Source organism: Apodemus sylvaticus, chromosome X (genome assembly GCF_947179515.1).
Source record: "Apodemus sylvaticus chromosome X, mApoSyl1.1, whole genome shotgun sequence".
Lineage (NCBI taxonomy): Eukaryota > Metazoa > Chordata > Mammalia > Rodentia > Muridae > Apodemus > Apodemus sylvaticus.
This window is the reverse complement of record NC_067495.1, coordinates 31,404,618-31,420,449: the sequence shown is the minus strand read 5'-3', so window position 1 is coordinate 31,420,449 and position 15,832 is coordinate 31,404,618. Positions and strand designations below refer to the sequence as shown.

The 15,832-nt window shown below is 40.0% G+C and overlaps 1 protein-coding gene across 1 annotated transcript in view; it reads left to right on the top strand.

Moving 5' to 3' along the window:
- Positions 1–15,077, top strand: part of Adgrg2 (adhesion G protein-coupled receptor G2) — a 112,536-nt gene extending 97,459 nt beyond the window's left edge. The window contains exons 18-27 of the mRNA XM_052171661.1: positions 458–580; positions 1,249–1,294; positions 1,401–1,504; positions 2,297–2,418; positions 3,744–4,012; positions 6,275–6,374; positions 7,201–7,484; positions 9,904–10,005; positions 10,983–11,135; positions 14,603–15,077. Coding sequence (XP_052027621.1) covers positions 458–580; positions 1,249–1,294; positions 1,401–1,504; positions 2,297–2,418; positions 3,744–4,012; positions 6,275–6,374; positions 7,201–7,484; positions 9,904–10,005; positions 10,983–11,135; positions 14,603–14,787 — 1,488 coding nt within the window. The 3' untranslated portion in view covers positions 14,788–15,077. The remainder of the gene's footprint in view (positions 1–457; positions 581–1,248; positions 1,295–1,400; positions 1,505–2,296; positions 2,419–3,743; positions 4,013–6,274; positions 6,375–7,200; positions 7,485–9,903; positions 10,006–10,982; positions 11,136–14,602) is intronic.
- Positions 15,078–15,832: the final 755 nt, after the last annotated feature.

The following is a 15,832-nucleotide window of genomic DNA, read 5'->3' as shown; positions in this document are numbered from 1 at the left end:
ACATCAAATGAGGTACAAGGAGAACAGAGGAGTGGCCCCTTGTTCTGGAAAGACTCAGTGAAGCAGTATTCGGCAAAACCAGAACGGGGAAGTGGGAAGGGGTGGGTGGGAGGACAGGGGGAGAGAAGGAGGCTTACAGGACTTTCGGGGAGTGGGGGGCTAGAAAAGGGGAAATCATTTGAAATGTAAATAAAAAATTATATCGAATAAAACAAAAAGAATTCATGAGGTCCTATTGTGTCAGCTGTACACTTCAACTTAGTGTTTAGAGCCCTGAGGTAGAATAAGCCCTACTTCTGGTTGTTGTCTCTTGGAAAAGCTACCTTGCTACATCACAATTTCTGACCTACATTGAAAGCAATGTGAAATCAAATAGTTCTTAGTGTCCTTCTAGCCATAAATCAGCCTCATCATATTTCATTTCCGTTTTCGTCTTGCTGCTTCTTTGTGGTGCTAGGACCCCTCCCTGGAGAACCTCACTCTAATAAGCTATGTCATATCATCAAGTGTCACAAACATGACCATCAAGAACTTGACAAGAAACGTGACAGTCGCACTGAAGCACATCAACCCGAGTCAGGTGAGGAGATGCCTGTCTCCTTGTACAGACTGCGCAGGTAGGGCAAGGCTGGAGACAAGCAATATGCGTAAGACCACAAATTGATTGTTGCTCTACAGAATTTTGACCTCCCAAATCATTTCGGTTTTGACCATGTAGCTTCTGAGGCAGACCAGTGCAAAAGCAAGTTCATAGCCACTGCTGAGTTTCACTGTGGGAAGAGCTGTGGCTGCAGATTTGCCTCTCATTTCCAGACACCTCATCTCTTATGGAGTTTCAACTACAACCTCCCTTCTCAGAGTGTGCTCTTCAGACTTGCAACATCAGTGTCACCTGAGAGTTGACTAGACTTACAAAGGCTCAGGTCCCACTCTGGACCCACTGAGCAGAATGTATCCCCTGATCCCTGAGCTGGGGATTGAACTCATGCCCTCACCAACTAGGCAAGTGCTCTACCACAAAGTGGAGTGTGTGTATATTTTTAAAACAAGTCCCTAAGGCAATGTCTATGAATAATTGATATTTTAAGAAGCACTGACCTATACAGGGCTTATTTGACTCTTAAGAATCACATAGAATAAGTCTCTAAAACACAAGCATAAGATTATGAAGTTAAAAATATCATTGACTTTCCCAATTGCTTTTCAGTTCAGTAAAATAATTAGCTATGACTTATCTTTCTGCTACAGGATGACTTACCTGTGAAATGTGTATTCTGGGACTTGGGCAGAAATGGTAGGTTTCGATTGTTAGCCCTTTCAAGGTCTTAGTGAGGGAGTGGGGAAGTTGGTAAGTCACTGTGCCTTGCTGATAGGACAGACACTGCTCTTGATGCCAACAGGTGGCAGAGGAGGTTGGTCATCTGATGGCTGTTCCGTCAAAGACAAGAGGATGAATGAAACTATCTGTACCTGTAGCCACCTTACAAGTTTTGGCATCCTATTGGTAACATTCCCATATTCAGTGGCCTTAGATTCTGGGTTTAAGGGCTAGCTGGACATTATTATCAGAATATCCACTCTACTTGATTACTAGACAGATAAGCAGAAAAAAAATAATATTGAGACATAGTTATTCACCAAAGAAACCACTCTTTTAATAACCAATATTTGAATGTAGACGTATTTTTTTACATTCTATTCTTCACATTTGCATTTTTCTCCTTTCAATAGCAAGAGATTCCTATTAGAATGGGCAATACAAGTTATTAGCCTTTCAATGCACTTAAAATGTTTATAAAATACTCTGACATAAATTATCGTTATTATTATTTTGTGCATGCTATGTATATGCTCTACCACTTAGCCACACCCCCATCCTTAAGTGATCTCATTTAATCGTCCCAGCATTCCTTTAACACGGGTCATTTTGTTGCAATTAGAATTAAGCCTCGTGGTAATTGTTCATAATCATAAGACTAAGAAATATAAGAGCCAGAAGCCAAACATCAATCTTTAGGCTCCTAATCCAGGGCTTCCCCCAGTGCACTATGATGCAGTGAGCTCTGGAGTTGGGCAAACCTGAATTTAAATTCTGCTTCCTTCACTTTCTAGCTAGGATCACAGGAAGGTTACTGGAACTCCTTATTTTTACCAGATGGTGATTATGCCTATCTTATAGATTGGTTGAACAGACTGTGAAACTATTAATGGATACTTAGTATATTCAACAAACTTAATAGTGGTTCTTATGTATTTAAAATTGTTTGATCACTGAAAGCAATATTTTATTTCCTAGGACCTATCTCGGACATCATTACCACCAAGTCAAATGATGGCTCTGACATTTATCACATACATTGGCTGTGGGCTTTCATCAATTTTTCTGTCAGTTACTCTTGTAACCTACATAGCATTTGAGTGAGTATCTACAACTGGAAATTTGGTTTATAAGATGCAGCTCTCACCTTCAACATCAAAATGTATTATTTAAAAACCTTTTCTTCATCCCGCCCTGTCCTTCAGAATGTCTGGGTATGAAATGTCCTGAGGTTTTGGTGTCTGTGCTTCTGCCTTCCATTAGTTGATGAGCTCACGAGGGACTGTGTCATGACCATCTTTGTACCCCAAATGGGTGCCTAGTACATCATCAGCAGTAGTGGGAGGGAAAAAGAGACAGTGACTGAGATCCAAGAGGTTACAGTTTGAAAGGGATCAGAGCACCATGCACAGAAAAAAAAAGATGCATAAATTAAGTTTATAAATAATACTGAACTAATGTGGAAGACTATTATAGTAACTGGTATAGGAATGAAAAAGATGAGTGTAAAATGAACTGAAAAAAGTCACTGAGTGTGACTTTGTAAATGAAAGCAAAGAATGGCACTTTAAATGACATCGCCTGCTTCTTGGCTCACTGGAAGGGCTCCTCTTACCATTTTTAGGGGGGAATCCTAGCAGATAAATTAGCTGCATTTTCCTGCGACATTACATTTAGCAATAATTTAAACTCTTCTTTCCATGATCTCAGTTTAAGTAATAACATGAGATCATATGGGAATCTGACCATATATCTGAAGATTTGAATGTAGCAGCCTATCATGTGAGAAGAACAAGCAACACTTCAAGAAGTTGTTCAGGAGAAATGAGGTGACCCCTTCTTAGTGTCAATTACATACTGTTTGAAACTGTGTATCTATAGTCCGTGTGTAAAAGATCCTTCAGAAATTGAGACACATTTTCCATATGATTGTCTCCTTAGTAGCTTCTCCTGTTGCGGCTATTGAACAGTTTGAAGGTTCTCTCCATTTTAACAGGGACATAGGGATGTCATAGCAGCAGGAACTGAGTGTTGAATGTGGGTACTCAGACTACTTTCTCCTTTTTATTCAGTCTAAGGCCCAACTCATGGAATAGTGATACCCATATTCAAGGTGGATCTTCCCACCTTAGTTAATCTACCCCCACCCTCACAGCAGTGTCCGATGCTCATCTCCTAGGTGATTCTAGGTTTTTCTTTTTGAACTTGATGATCAATATTAATTCTCAAAATGTTTCCAGTTTAGATTTTTCCTTGGTTGTTGGTTTTAATGTCCCCTGTACACTCACCCACTCTGAGAGGAAATCTATGCATATCAGCATATGCTAATAAATAATTCACTTAAAACTCTGAGACAGCTGAGGAGTATTCTTATTCAAAGTTTGGCAGGCTATAATGCTAACTGGTTTGTGTCCTTCCATTTTAGAAAGATCCGGAGAGATTACCCTTCCAAAATCCTCATCCAGCTGTGTGCCGCCCTGCTTCTGCTCAACCTGGTCTTCCTCCTAGACTCCTGGATTGCGCTGTATAATACCCGAGGTTTCTGCATCTCCGTGGCTGTATTTCTTCACTATTTTCTCTTGGTCTCATTCACATGGATGGGCTTAGAAGCATTCCACATGTACCTAGCACTGGTCAAGGTGTTTAATACTTACATCCGAAAGTACATCCTTAAATTCTGCATCATTGGCTGGGGTATGTATAAATTTGCTTGAATGTTACCTAGATCCTCCCCACCACACACACACCCAGTATTCTGACTTTTAATCATGTAGAGACTTGGATTCCACTTGGCAACTCTCTAAAGGAGCTTTGGACTCCTCACAGGCTACACTGTCTCTAGAAGAATCTCACTGAGTCAGCAAATAGATCCTTTCCAAAACTTTACATTCTCCTTTCCATTAAGTTCATGGCTCTTAGTGGCACTTAACAAAGAACTTGGTTCTGGTCTCTTCAGTGAAAAAGAGTAAGCTGGTGCCTCTTCCTCCTAAGAGTCCTCTAGACAATCCACAAGTATGTAGTGCCCTGTTTTTTATGTAGTTTCACACTTCACTGAAGACAAGCCAATGAGGCTAGTAAGGCAGTTATCAGCAGTACCCAGGAAAGACCCTGGCTCTAAGTCATGGTGTAGCATACCCCTATTTTGCAAGGGTAGAAAACAGCCCAGCCTGACTTTCTTACTCATTATGCATTTCCTTTTCACTGGATTGCAATAATCAATACTCCCAAACCCCCTCTTCTTCAGTCTCAACAGTTCCTCCTGCACAACAGGACTGTAAGCCTTTCCTTACTTGTCCGCCTGTCTGTCATTACATCTTTATAAAAAAATAACAAAACACACAATTTCCTTCATTTGTTCCAAAAAGGAAGTTATAGCTCCAGGTATTTGGGCAGGAATTTTATCTTCTTTAGAGAAAGCTGAAATGCCAGGTATCTTTGTTGTGATCATAAAAAGAGAAATGGGTAAAGAATATGTTCTATGGGGTGTGTTGTGAGGTGTGGGGGAAGGGGTGTCTCAGCAGGCCCATGCTGAGGCATCCCTTCCCCCTGTGGGACCACACACACACACACACACACACACACACACGTTGGTATAGTATAGAATAGAGTTTATTCAGGGCATGGAGAGAGGAGTTAAGAGGGTAGTAGAGGTAGAGAAAGGCAGAAAGAAGGAGAGAATAGAGAAGTAGAGGTGGGCCATGACCACATGGAGAGAGGGGGGAGGGGAGGGAGAAGGGAAGAGCTAAAGAGAACAAGGAGGACAAGAGGGGGAGGAGGGGCTGGAGCAGCCCCTTTTATAATGGGCCAGACCGACCTGACTATTGCCAGGTAACTGTGGGGAGGGGCATACCTGGCTGTTGCCAGGCAACTGTGAGGTGGAGCTTAGACAGAATCCTAACAATCCTGGTCAAGGACAGTTTCCTCCACCTCCATAACTTACATATGTCTTTGACCCTGAGGATCTAACCCAGGGCCATGAACATGATAGGTAACCACAATAGTCTACAACTTCAGTCTCCAGTATTCTATACTTTAAAACATGTCTCATTAGGAAACCATCACGTCACTATCATTAGAGATACAAATGAATTAAAATAAAGAATGCATTTGAATGTTTCAGATACCCCTGCCAATCTATAAAAGGAGTTGTTATCATCATCATTGTTATTGTTTTATTTACTAGAGCAGTAATACTGACTGACTGGTCTGTGTGCCGTGTGGGTAGCATCACAGGGTTGGAGAGTGGTAGCATGGACATCTTCGAGGCACCTTTTCCTGGCTGAAAAGCATTTCAAACTGTCAGGAGCCCTCTTTTGCTGTGCCTCCTTTTATCAGAAGTCCAAATGGATCCCTGAGAAAGCCAATATCATAGCCGTCACCAGCTGGGAGTCAGTGAACACAGGTTTTTCCATTCATCATTAGGTTCCAAATAATCAGTTGAGGAATTGTAGTTTTCTAATGAAAGATTTGCTGGGAGCTGCTTACTCTTAAATTGACAGTGCAGTCATGAGTGAGTTCATGGTGGTGCTAGCTGCTCCAGGAGAGGAGCCCTGCGATCTCAGCCCATCATTCCCCACTCCTCTGTGTCCAGGGTGAAGGGAAGGAAGGCATCTCTTTGGTTCTTCATGAGCCTCAGTAGATGGAGACCCCGAGATTGCTCTGGATTTCAGGGGAAAGAGAATGGAGAACATTGCAGGTAGTTTTTGAGGGACAGGACCACAGTGGAATAAATCACTTCTGCTTATATCCTACTAGCCAAAATTTTGTTCTGGCTGCTAATGATGGTAGAAGCATCCATCCATGTGCCAAAAAGAAAAAAAATGAATAGAAACTGATTTGGTGACTAGTTAATCAGTCTCTGCCATGCCAACAGGAGGGAAAATATAATGATCTCCAGGTGTTTTCTTTACCTCCTTTGTAGTCAGAACTGTGTGACTGATGTTTCTCGTGTTCCAGGGATACCAGCTGTGGTTGTGTCCATCGTCCTGACTATATCCCCAGATAATTATGGGATTGGATCTTATGGGAAATTCCCCAGTGGCACACCAGATGACTTGTGAGTACAAATTCTTCTTAGGGAATGCCCAGGGAAAATTAAATTCCTCAAGAAAATGGAGGATCAGATCAGTATGTGGGGCTACATCTATCATCTTAATACAATTTTAAATCATTTTTAACAGGAGCTGTCATCATCATGTGTAATGAGATTAGCTAGTTAAAAATACCACATTACTATTAAGTAACAAATTAGGAGGAATTATTCTGAAGAAGTATACAAATTAGGGTAGAATATATTAAGATTCCTAACCACTGATAAAAAAAAAAAAGAAATGCTCATGACATTATGTTAATAAATATATGCAGTTTGGAATAACTATAATTTACACAGATGAAGGTCTGAATGTTTTAAAAATGGTTTTAAGCCAGGTAGTGGTGGCACACTCAAGAGGCAGAGTAAGGCAGATGAGTTCGAGGTCTACAAAATGAATTCCAGGATAGCCAGGCCTACACAGAACAACTCTTTCTGGAATCACCAAAAATATTATTTTTAAATATTTATTTCATTTATATCTATATATGTGTGCCACATGTGTATTTGGAGGCCAGAAGTTACAGGTAATTGTAAACTTGGGTCCTCTAGAAAAAGTACCAATTGCTCTTAACCACTGAACTATCTCAAGTAACAAGTGTCCTAAGATAAACTACTAGATTCTATTCCCCAGAGATATAAATGATTGTGGAGAAATGAAGTTTATCTTTGTTTTTTAATTTTTTACTTGAAGGGGAAAATGTTTTCATCAAAACTTTACAGATTCAGTTCACCACTTGGAGCAAGCATATTTTTACCATTATGTTTTCCTCCTCTCTTATTCCTTATCCAGTTGCTGGATCAACAGCAATGCAGTGTTCTATATCACGGTTGTGGGATATTTCTGTGTGATATTTCTACTGAATGTCAGCATGTTCATTGTGGTCCTGGTTCAGCTCTGTCGAATTAAAAAAAAGAAGCAACTGGGAGCCCAGCGCAAAACTAGTATTCAAGACCTCAGGAGTATTGCTGGCCTCACATTTTTACTGGGAATTACTTGGGGCTTTGCTTTCTTTGCCTGGGGACCAGTTAATGTCACCTTCATGTATCTCTTTGCCATCTTTAACACCTTACAAGGTAAGTGCCACAACATTAAATATGAACCCAAAGAGCTCAGTGGAAAATAAAAATATCACTACTAAGAAAGTACATGAAAAGTGCCCTATTTAGTGACTGAAGGTGTTCTCCTTTCTGAATCAATTTATTGCTGAGAATAGGAGCTTTAAGGTCCTTAAAAGAAGAGCATTTTACTAATTTTGAGCAATGGTAATTTTTCCTTTTATCCATCTTCATCTCCTTGGAGAACGTGTATTGAGAGAATCTGCCAATTACTCAGCCTTTTCTTGCTTCCTTCCTTTTTATTTTTTAAAACTAATTTATGAAAGCAGAACCTGCATACAGGAAAAACCCAGATACTATGTTACTATGAGTGTTCACTACTTGGACCTTGGGCTTAGGTTTGGGGTTTTGATTTAGAAACATAAAATGATAATGGGAAGATAATCAACAGACCCACGTGGCAGTAATCTTGGCCATGGGCTAATCCCTAGAAGTTACCAAGCTGCCCTGAGCATGCCTGGGACAGGCTTAGAGGGTCTCATTCTGGGACTGGAACAGTTGTATTATTTAGAAGGGCCAAATGACTAACTCCTTTTGGAGCAATGACATAAAAGTCTTGTCAGCTGTTAATTTTTAATGGAAGTGCTTTGGCATTAAAAGCCCAGCAGGCTAATAGATTTACATTACAGAAACAATAAAGAATTGTCCCTTGGCTTCCTCTTCTTCCAACTCCTTTCCATTACATTCTTCTCTGCTTGTTTTCACATTGCTTTTGGCTCCCATACTGCCCTCCTGAGGTTCCATCAGGAAATAGATGATTTTGCTGGTTTTCAATGAAATCCCTCCCACAAGTGTAATTCTAGTACTTAACTTGGCCATAGGTTCCTAATTTATTTGAACACACACACATACACACACACCTACATATGACTGTTATTTTTATCTACAACATACCAGTCCCTAAATTGTTTTATCCAGGTGTTATGCTATGTGGTATTAAATATAAAACAAAAGAAGATAAAAAATTATGTCAAGGGTTTTTGTTTTGTTTTGGGTTTTGTTTAGGAGGTGCTTTCAGGCACAGTGCCTCCTGCATGAATCTATGCAACCATGGCTGGTATGAGAGTTTCCAGATTGGCATCAGATACACAGAGATCCTATCTCTGCTAATCCAGTGCTAGAATTATATAGGCATGTGTCACAACCTTTAGCTCAAGAAAGGTTGTATATGCAGGGCAGTGGTGGCACACGCCATCCCAGTACTCTGGGAGGCAGAGGCAGGCGGATTTCTGAGTTTGAGGCCAGCCTGGTCTACAGAGTAAGTTCCAGGACAGCCAGGGCTATACAGAGAAACCCTGTCTCGAAAAAGCCAAATCCAAAAAACCAAGGAAAAAAAGAAAGAAAGAAAGAAAGAAAGAAAGAAAGAAAGAAAGAAAGAAAGGTTTATATCCTAATATTAAAGGTAGTAGATAACTTTAATAGAAAAAACGTGGTTTAAGACTCTAGCAAACTTGCCTCTTTTTTGTCTCAATTTCCACAGAATATCTTATTAGAATATAAACGACTAGAAGTAATACACTGCTTCTGTTAAAGGGCGCAAAGGCCTAAAGATGGGCTGTGTGTATTTTTGGTTCTGGTGCATATACCTATCCCTCCCTCCCTCACACACATTGTTTCTCCCTTCATGCAATCAAGGGAGCCTTCCAGGGTGGCATTGAGCAAAGCTGTGCCATGGCCACCAACCCTCGAGGCTTCCTCATATAGATCCCATAAGAAGCAAATGAAGATAAGTAAGCCTTGGGGGGGGGGGCGTGTATTCAGAACTCATCCATATGGTCCACAAATATTTATTAGCAAAAGCTTTGGGGGGGGGTCTTAGCAGTGACAGTGCTGCATAAGTATCTCTGGGGACAGTGGTAGGCAGGAAGTAATCCCAAAGGCCTGCTCACATCTGTAGCTCGCTTTCTGTGCTGTAATACCTTTGGGCCTTGAAGAGAGGCAGGAAGATGGTGGATACATAAACCCAAACACTCTGCAGACTTGATGATCAGAGCAGAAGGCCCCAAGGCCCCAAGCAAGAAACTTTACATAGGAAAGAGGTACCCCAAAACCAGGGGATCCAAGTGGTGGGAGATGAGGTTTCAGCCAGGACCCTGAGAAGATGGCTTTTGCTACCTGGGCAGGAAAGAATGAGAACAAGACTTGGAACAAGAGATGGTGAATTTAGCTGTGGAAACGCAGTTCCATTTATAAACCCTCTATCTTCCAAAGATCTTCACTTAAAGCTTTGGATTTTAGATATTTTATTCAATTTATAAAATTTTACTTTGTCCATAACTGCCAAAGATGTCTTCTTTTGTGCAAAATATATCCCCAGAGATTCAGGTTTTATGTGGAATTCACTGTATAATGGTTTGGATTTTTTCTCTCCCTTTAGGGTTTTTCATATTCATCTTTTACTGTGCAGCAAAAGAGAATGTCAGAAAACAGTGGAGGCGGTATCTTTGTTGTGGAAAATTACGGCTGGCTGAAAATTCTGGTAAAGATTTGCTTTCATTTTTTTCTTCTCTTAAATCTCAAGAAAATAAATATGTACATTAAGATGAAAGCAATCACTGCCAAGGAGTTGTCAGATCTGGAAAGTAGGGGAACACAACATGCACAACAGAAAATGCTGTTCAACATTACTGGAGGAGAGAGAGAAAGAATTCTTGCTACCTGGGAATTTTGTGAGCAAGAGAGTTAGTTGACTGCTTCTTCAATGAAGTGACGGTGACATTTTTAGCGTTTGTTTCCTATTGAGTGCATGGTTTTCATTTCCCAAAGTAATTTTTAATATTTTCCTTCATAACATTTTAAGGCTTGACTCACTCCTTTCTCCACAGGTCCAGGTTGTCAGTGGCTTTATTTGTTAGCTGGCCAGACTTTGTATAGAAGCTTTGGCATGCATTTGGTTATTTTGAAGTTCTTTTCACATATTCCCGGTTGGCTAGCAGAGCAACGAGCTCATTTCTTTTTTCTTTTTCCTTTCTCTTAAAAACAATAACAACAATAAAGTCCTGTTTGAAAAGCTAGCTTCCTTCTGCATGAATGCAACCTTTCAGTACCTGATAGGTACTGCAGTCTGTATTTAGAAAATGGCAGTGTGTGTGTACATCCGTTATTTGTGTGGATTCAAGAACAATTACCACAGCAGAGTTGACTTGTGTTCTTGTGAGGGCAGAGGGAGAGGCTCTGGGACAGATAGTCAGTGGCTATTTTCAGACAATCCAGTTAGCTTTACCCTTAGTTCCAGGAGGACACCAGGTCTTCTTAATGAGGCAGTCATTTGCAAGGTAAATCCTTGCAGTGGAGGTGAAGGTGCACTTTAGAAAGACAGCTTGTGAAATGTGTGAGTTCTCTACAAGATCTTGAAGTGAGAATTCAATTGCTAGAACTTGTTACACTGTGACCTGTCTCTTGCATTTGAGCTTCAACATACTGCCCTGTTTTTCTGTAATGCTTATTCTGCTGTAGACTGGAGTAAAACTGCTACTAATGGTTTAAAGAAGCAGACTGTAAACCAAGGAGTATCCAGCTCTTCAAATTCCTTACAGTCAAGCTGTAACTCCACTAACTCCACCACACTCCTAGTGAATAGTGATTGCTCAGTGCACGCAAGCGGGAATGGTATGTATGTCTGTCTCCGTATAGTGTTTTTTAAGCCAGTGGTTTTTTTTTTTTTTTTGAGGTAGTTCTTTTTGCAGAGCAAACTGGAAGATTACATCTATGACTAGTAAATCAAAATAGAGTTTTCAGTAACAGCCAGAACATATTTACAAATCCAAATGTATTTCTTTTAGAGCAAATAACAGAATGACTTTTTAAAAAGAATTAGTTTTCCATCGTGAGAATTGACCATAACCTAAAAAAGGTTTTCTTATGTTCAAATCCTAATTTAAATATTGCCCTAAGGTTTCAGTACTGCACTATTTCTGTAAGAGCAGTGCCTAAATTACCAAGTAATATAATTTTTTAAAGAAAAGTCATATCTATTAGCCATGTATAGCTTTAACACTTTGAAACCTTCCTGTTTTTCTCTTGTCATGTTTGTTAACCCTTTCCCACAATGTGGCTGCCTTGTGACAGCACTGAAGTCCCCATGAATATATCAAATGCTGGAAGATGAATTGTGAGCAATATTGGCCACTATCTGTGTCACTCATACATCAACAGATGACTGCAGCTGTGCTTCTTTTACTCATTAAGTCTAGAATTTCTAGAATTTCTAACTAAAACTTCATTACATTTTCTCTCTCCAAGACTGGGCTGTTCATTACTCATAAAGCTTATCTTATTTATTTTGCTTCTTCTGCTTCATAATATATCTTTTGCATTTTATTTTAAAAAAAAACTTGTGTGATGTGCCATTACATTTTTCCTTCCAATGAACAGTTGGCCTTTATCCATTGTTTTAAGATTTTAGTTCTTTCCATTACTAATTCAGATCAGTTTGTGAGAAGTTTCATGTCTCAACCAAATAGTTTTTCAGTCTCATAAAGATGAGGGCTTCTGATAGTTTGAGTTTCAAGAATACAATTGGGGGTTGGCTAGGGAGATGGCTCAGGGGGTGCTGCCCAAGGATAAGGGCCAGATCTCCAGAACACACTTAAAAGCCTGAAGGGTGTGGTGACCCTGCTGTAATCCTAGCACGTAAGAGGCAGATGGAGATGGGAAACTGCCAAGCAAACTGGCTAGTGAGACCAACTGAACTGGTGATCTGGAGATTCAGTGAGAAACCATGCTTCAACAGAGAGAGTGGAGAGTAATCCAGGAAGACACTCTCCATCAATCCCAGGCTTCTGCGTGCATGCACAGGACCATTGCTTGTGCATTCGTGCACTCACATAAGCTTATATGCATGCTAGCATGCGCATATATGCATACTACATAGGACATTTTACATAAAGAAGATACAACAGGAGTCCTTGACATCCAGACCTTTCAATCTCAAGCACAGGTGACATATGGGACTTTTTAGAGAATTGCAAGATGTTGAATAGAATCCTTAGCTTCTCTGCCAAGTAGAACCAGCAGTGTCCTGCCCCAAGTTGCAGCAAGCAAAAATGCCCCTAGACAATGTCCTCAATGGGAACAGGTAATAAATTCTTCTTCTTTGTGAACCACTGCAGTAAAAGATAAGAACTTGCTGCCTGGTGCTGGAGAGATGACTCCATGGTTAAAAGCACTGACCATCCTTCCAGAGGAACGAGAATCAAATCCCAGCACCCACATAGCAGCTCATAAATGTCTGTAACCCCAAGATCTGACACCCTCATACAGACATACACATTTGGGCTAAACACTGATGCACACACATAAAATGAAAAAAATTAATTAATTAACATTTAAAAAAGAAATTGAGGCCATGTGGCCTTATATCCTCACTGTCAATACCAAGATTAAAGTTCTGGGCACTATGCCAACTTGCCATATGAGGAATGATTCATTGTAGGTCCCTGGAATAAAGACAGGGAGATGAAGGGTGGTTACTAAGAGTGAGAGAACAAGTTGAAAGGTATGTGATTAAAGGATTGAGCTGGATCATCCAGAAGACTTAGACTCGTGTGTGTTTGGGGGTGGGGTGAGTGGGGGACTCTTAATCCATAACTAAAGTTTTCCATCTTCTGAAAAAGGGCTTGGAGGTGATGCTTCACCTGCCTAGCATTACCAAAAAATTCTGTCATTCTTTGGGGAATCGTTTTGTAGAAGCAGGTCCATTTTGGCACTGCTGTTTGACACAGCTAGTTTTGATATCTGACAGTAAGTAGGGGGCACGTTTCAGTCAACAGAATGGCTAAGTGTTTTTAAAAAAAGATAATGTGCCTGTCAGATGAACATCTCTGACATGTCAGCCCTCACACCAAATGAGGAATGGCACTGAGAATTTTAAAAAACGAAACTGGCAGCTGAGTGCTTTATTATACTGGGACAAATTGTTCCTGCAACCAAAACGTCCTCAAACCAAAATGCCTAAGTCAGAACAGCTGCCTCAGACAGGCTCACACCCTGTTTGAGCTGTGGCACAGATGGAGCTGCGTTAGCCTCATCCAGTGCCTCTTTTGCATAAATGTGACATATATTTCAGTTCCTAGCTGTCTTACAGCCATTCAAATTTAGTACACAGGGCCATGAGCTAACACTTTGGAAGCAACCTCAAGTCTTCCATCCATCACTTTTGAGCTATAGTTTAGGCAGAGCATTTAATTCCTACATTTGTCTTAACATCTGTGAAATGGGGCCATAAATAGCACCTGTCCCTTAGCATTAACTATAAGTGAGACTATGTATGATGTGTTCAGTGCTGTTTTCATCATTATTATGCTTGTATCATGAAATAACCAATAGGCTTATTATCCAGCTTTGTACATGGCCTTTCAAAGCTTTAATGATCAAAAAGATGGTGCTAAGTAACAATAAAGCTAAAAGATGCTGTGTCCTGAGGTTCTGAGGCTGCTAATGATACGGAGGTCTAGGTCTAAATCATGGTGGGTACCACCGGATACCCAGCTGTCCCCCTCTTAGGTTGGAATCAATGGCTTCCTCATGGGAAGCTGTGCTATTGGGATTGTAAAAAGACAGATTTAGAAATGGCTATAGAGAGATGACGTCATCTTGCCATGACTGTAGCTAGTTGCTTTGAGCTTATCTTCTAGTACAAAAATTCATTTCACAGGAATCATAGGGAACCAGAAGCCTGTGTGGGTCTCTACAGGATCTCTGCTAATCTTAAATATTATTGTATATTATCTTTTACACAGTTTAATTCAATGTGTTCAATTGGAGTTAGGAAATGGGACCTTGAAAATAAAAAGTACCTTGCTTTGCTCTCTATTTTGACTGCTTCAGTTTTTAAAAACTGTCACAGGAATTTTGTTTCTGATCAAACTCCAACTTGCTGTGCTTACCATCACTGACCTTAGGGAAGGAATAAAAATAAAATATGAAAACATAGGGTGGGTGTTTTTAAAAGATTCCTTTCTGGCATGCCTATTTAACATTCATGTGAAGATGATAATTGCTTGGTCTTGAATACTATCAATACTGTGGATACTATGGATACTTCTTGAAACCGATTTTGATATTCTCCTATCTAGGCAATGCATCTACCGAGAGGAATGGGGTTTCTTTCAGTGTTCAGAATGGAGACGTGTGCCTTCATGATCTCACTGGGAAACAGCACATGTTTAGTGACAAAGAGGATGTCTGCAATGGTAAAAGCCGGATAGCCCTCAGAAGGACTTCAAAGCGGGGAAGCTTACACTTTATTGAGCAAATGTGATTCGCTTCGTGTAAAATCCAAGCATGATGTTGACGGTGTGAAGTGTTCAGTTTTCCTTTTACACAATGTGAGATGTATGAACATTGCTGGTTTTCTGCTCAGCAGCCTCGAAAGGAACATAAGCTAATTGAGGGTGACATTTACTATCAGAAGAAACCATGACATGATTATGGTTTCTAGACATTTGCAGTTTGGTTTCTTATCTCTCATTGGCGAGGGGATTGGTGTAAAAACCACAGAATAAGATCCAGGAAAAGAAAAATGAAAGTTTATTTCCAGTCACATTTTAAAGAGGCTGTTATCCTTGATAACATCCTTTAAAAAAAGAAAGAAAGAAAGAAAGAAAGAAAGAAAGAAAGAAAGAAAGAAAGAAAGAAAGAAAGAAAGAAAGAAAGGAAGGAAGGAAGGAAGGAAGAAAGAAAGAAAGAGAAAGAGAAAGAATGATGTTTCCTTCAGCCTGTTGGTGAATTTAGTTGTGCATGCCTTTGTTGTATATAAGCTAAATTCTAGTGACCCATGTCAAAAATCTTATCTCTACCTTTTTTATATTTATTTTCTACTGTGTAAATTTATTCTTTTGTAGAATCATGGTTGCATCGTCTTCTCTAATGTGATAACTTACCAGTGACTTCTAAACCTCCTTTCCAAGATCATATAGGATGTGAAATTCAGAAACTTCTCTGAAATCAAGAAATAATGATAAAGGCAGACTGAACAATTATAAATAGACAGTGCCACAATTAGCTCAGAAAGTGCCTTTGAGCAATCAAGAAAAGGTACCCCCACTGGGCAGACACAGCCTTATGAGTTTATGGTTTGGGAAACAGTGGGGCCACATTTTAGCCCTGATGATCCTCTTGGGTACCTTATGCGGGGTCCTTATGCAGGGAATGACTTGTATGACTATGTTTGACATTAAATGGTAATAGCAATGGCCAGACTTCATCCCTAATGATCAGATTATAGAATCTCTACATCATGGTTGTTAGAGGATAAAACTGTAATCTAAACTATGTTGGGAAGATTGTGAATGTGGAAAAGATAT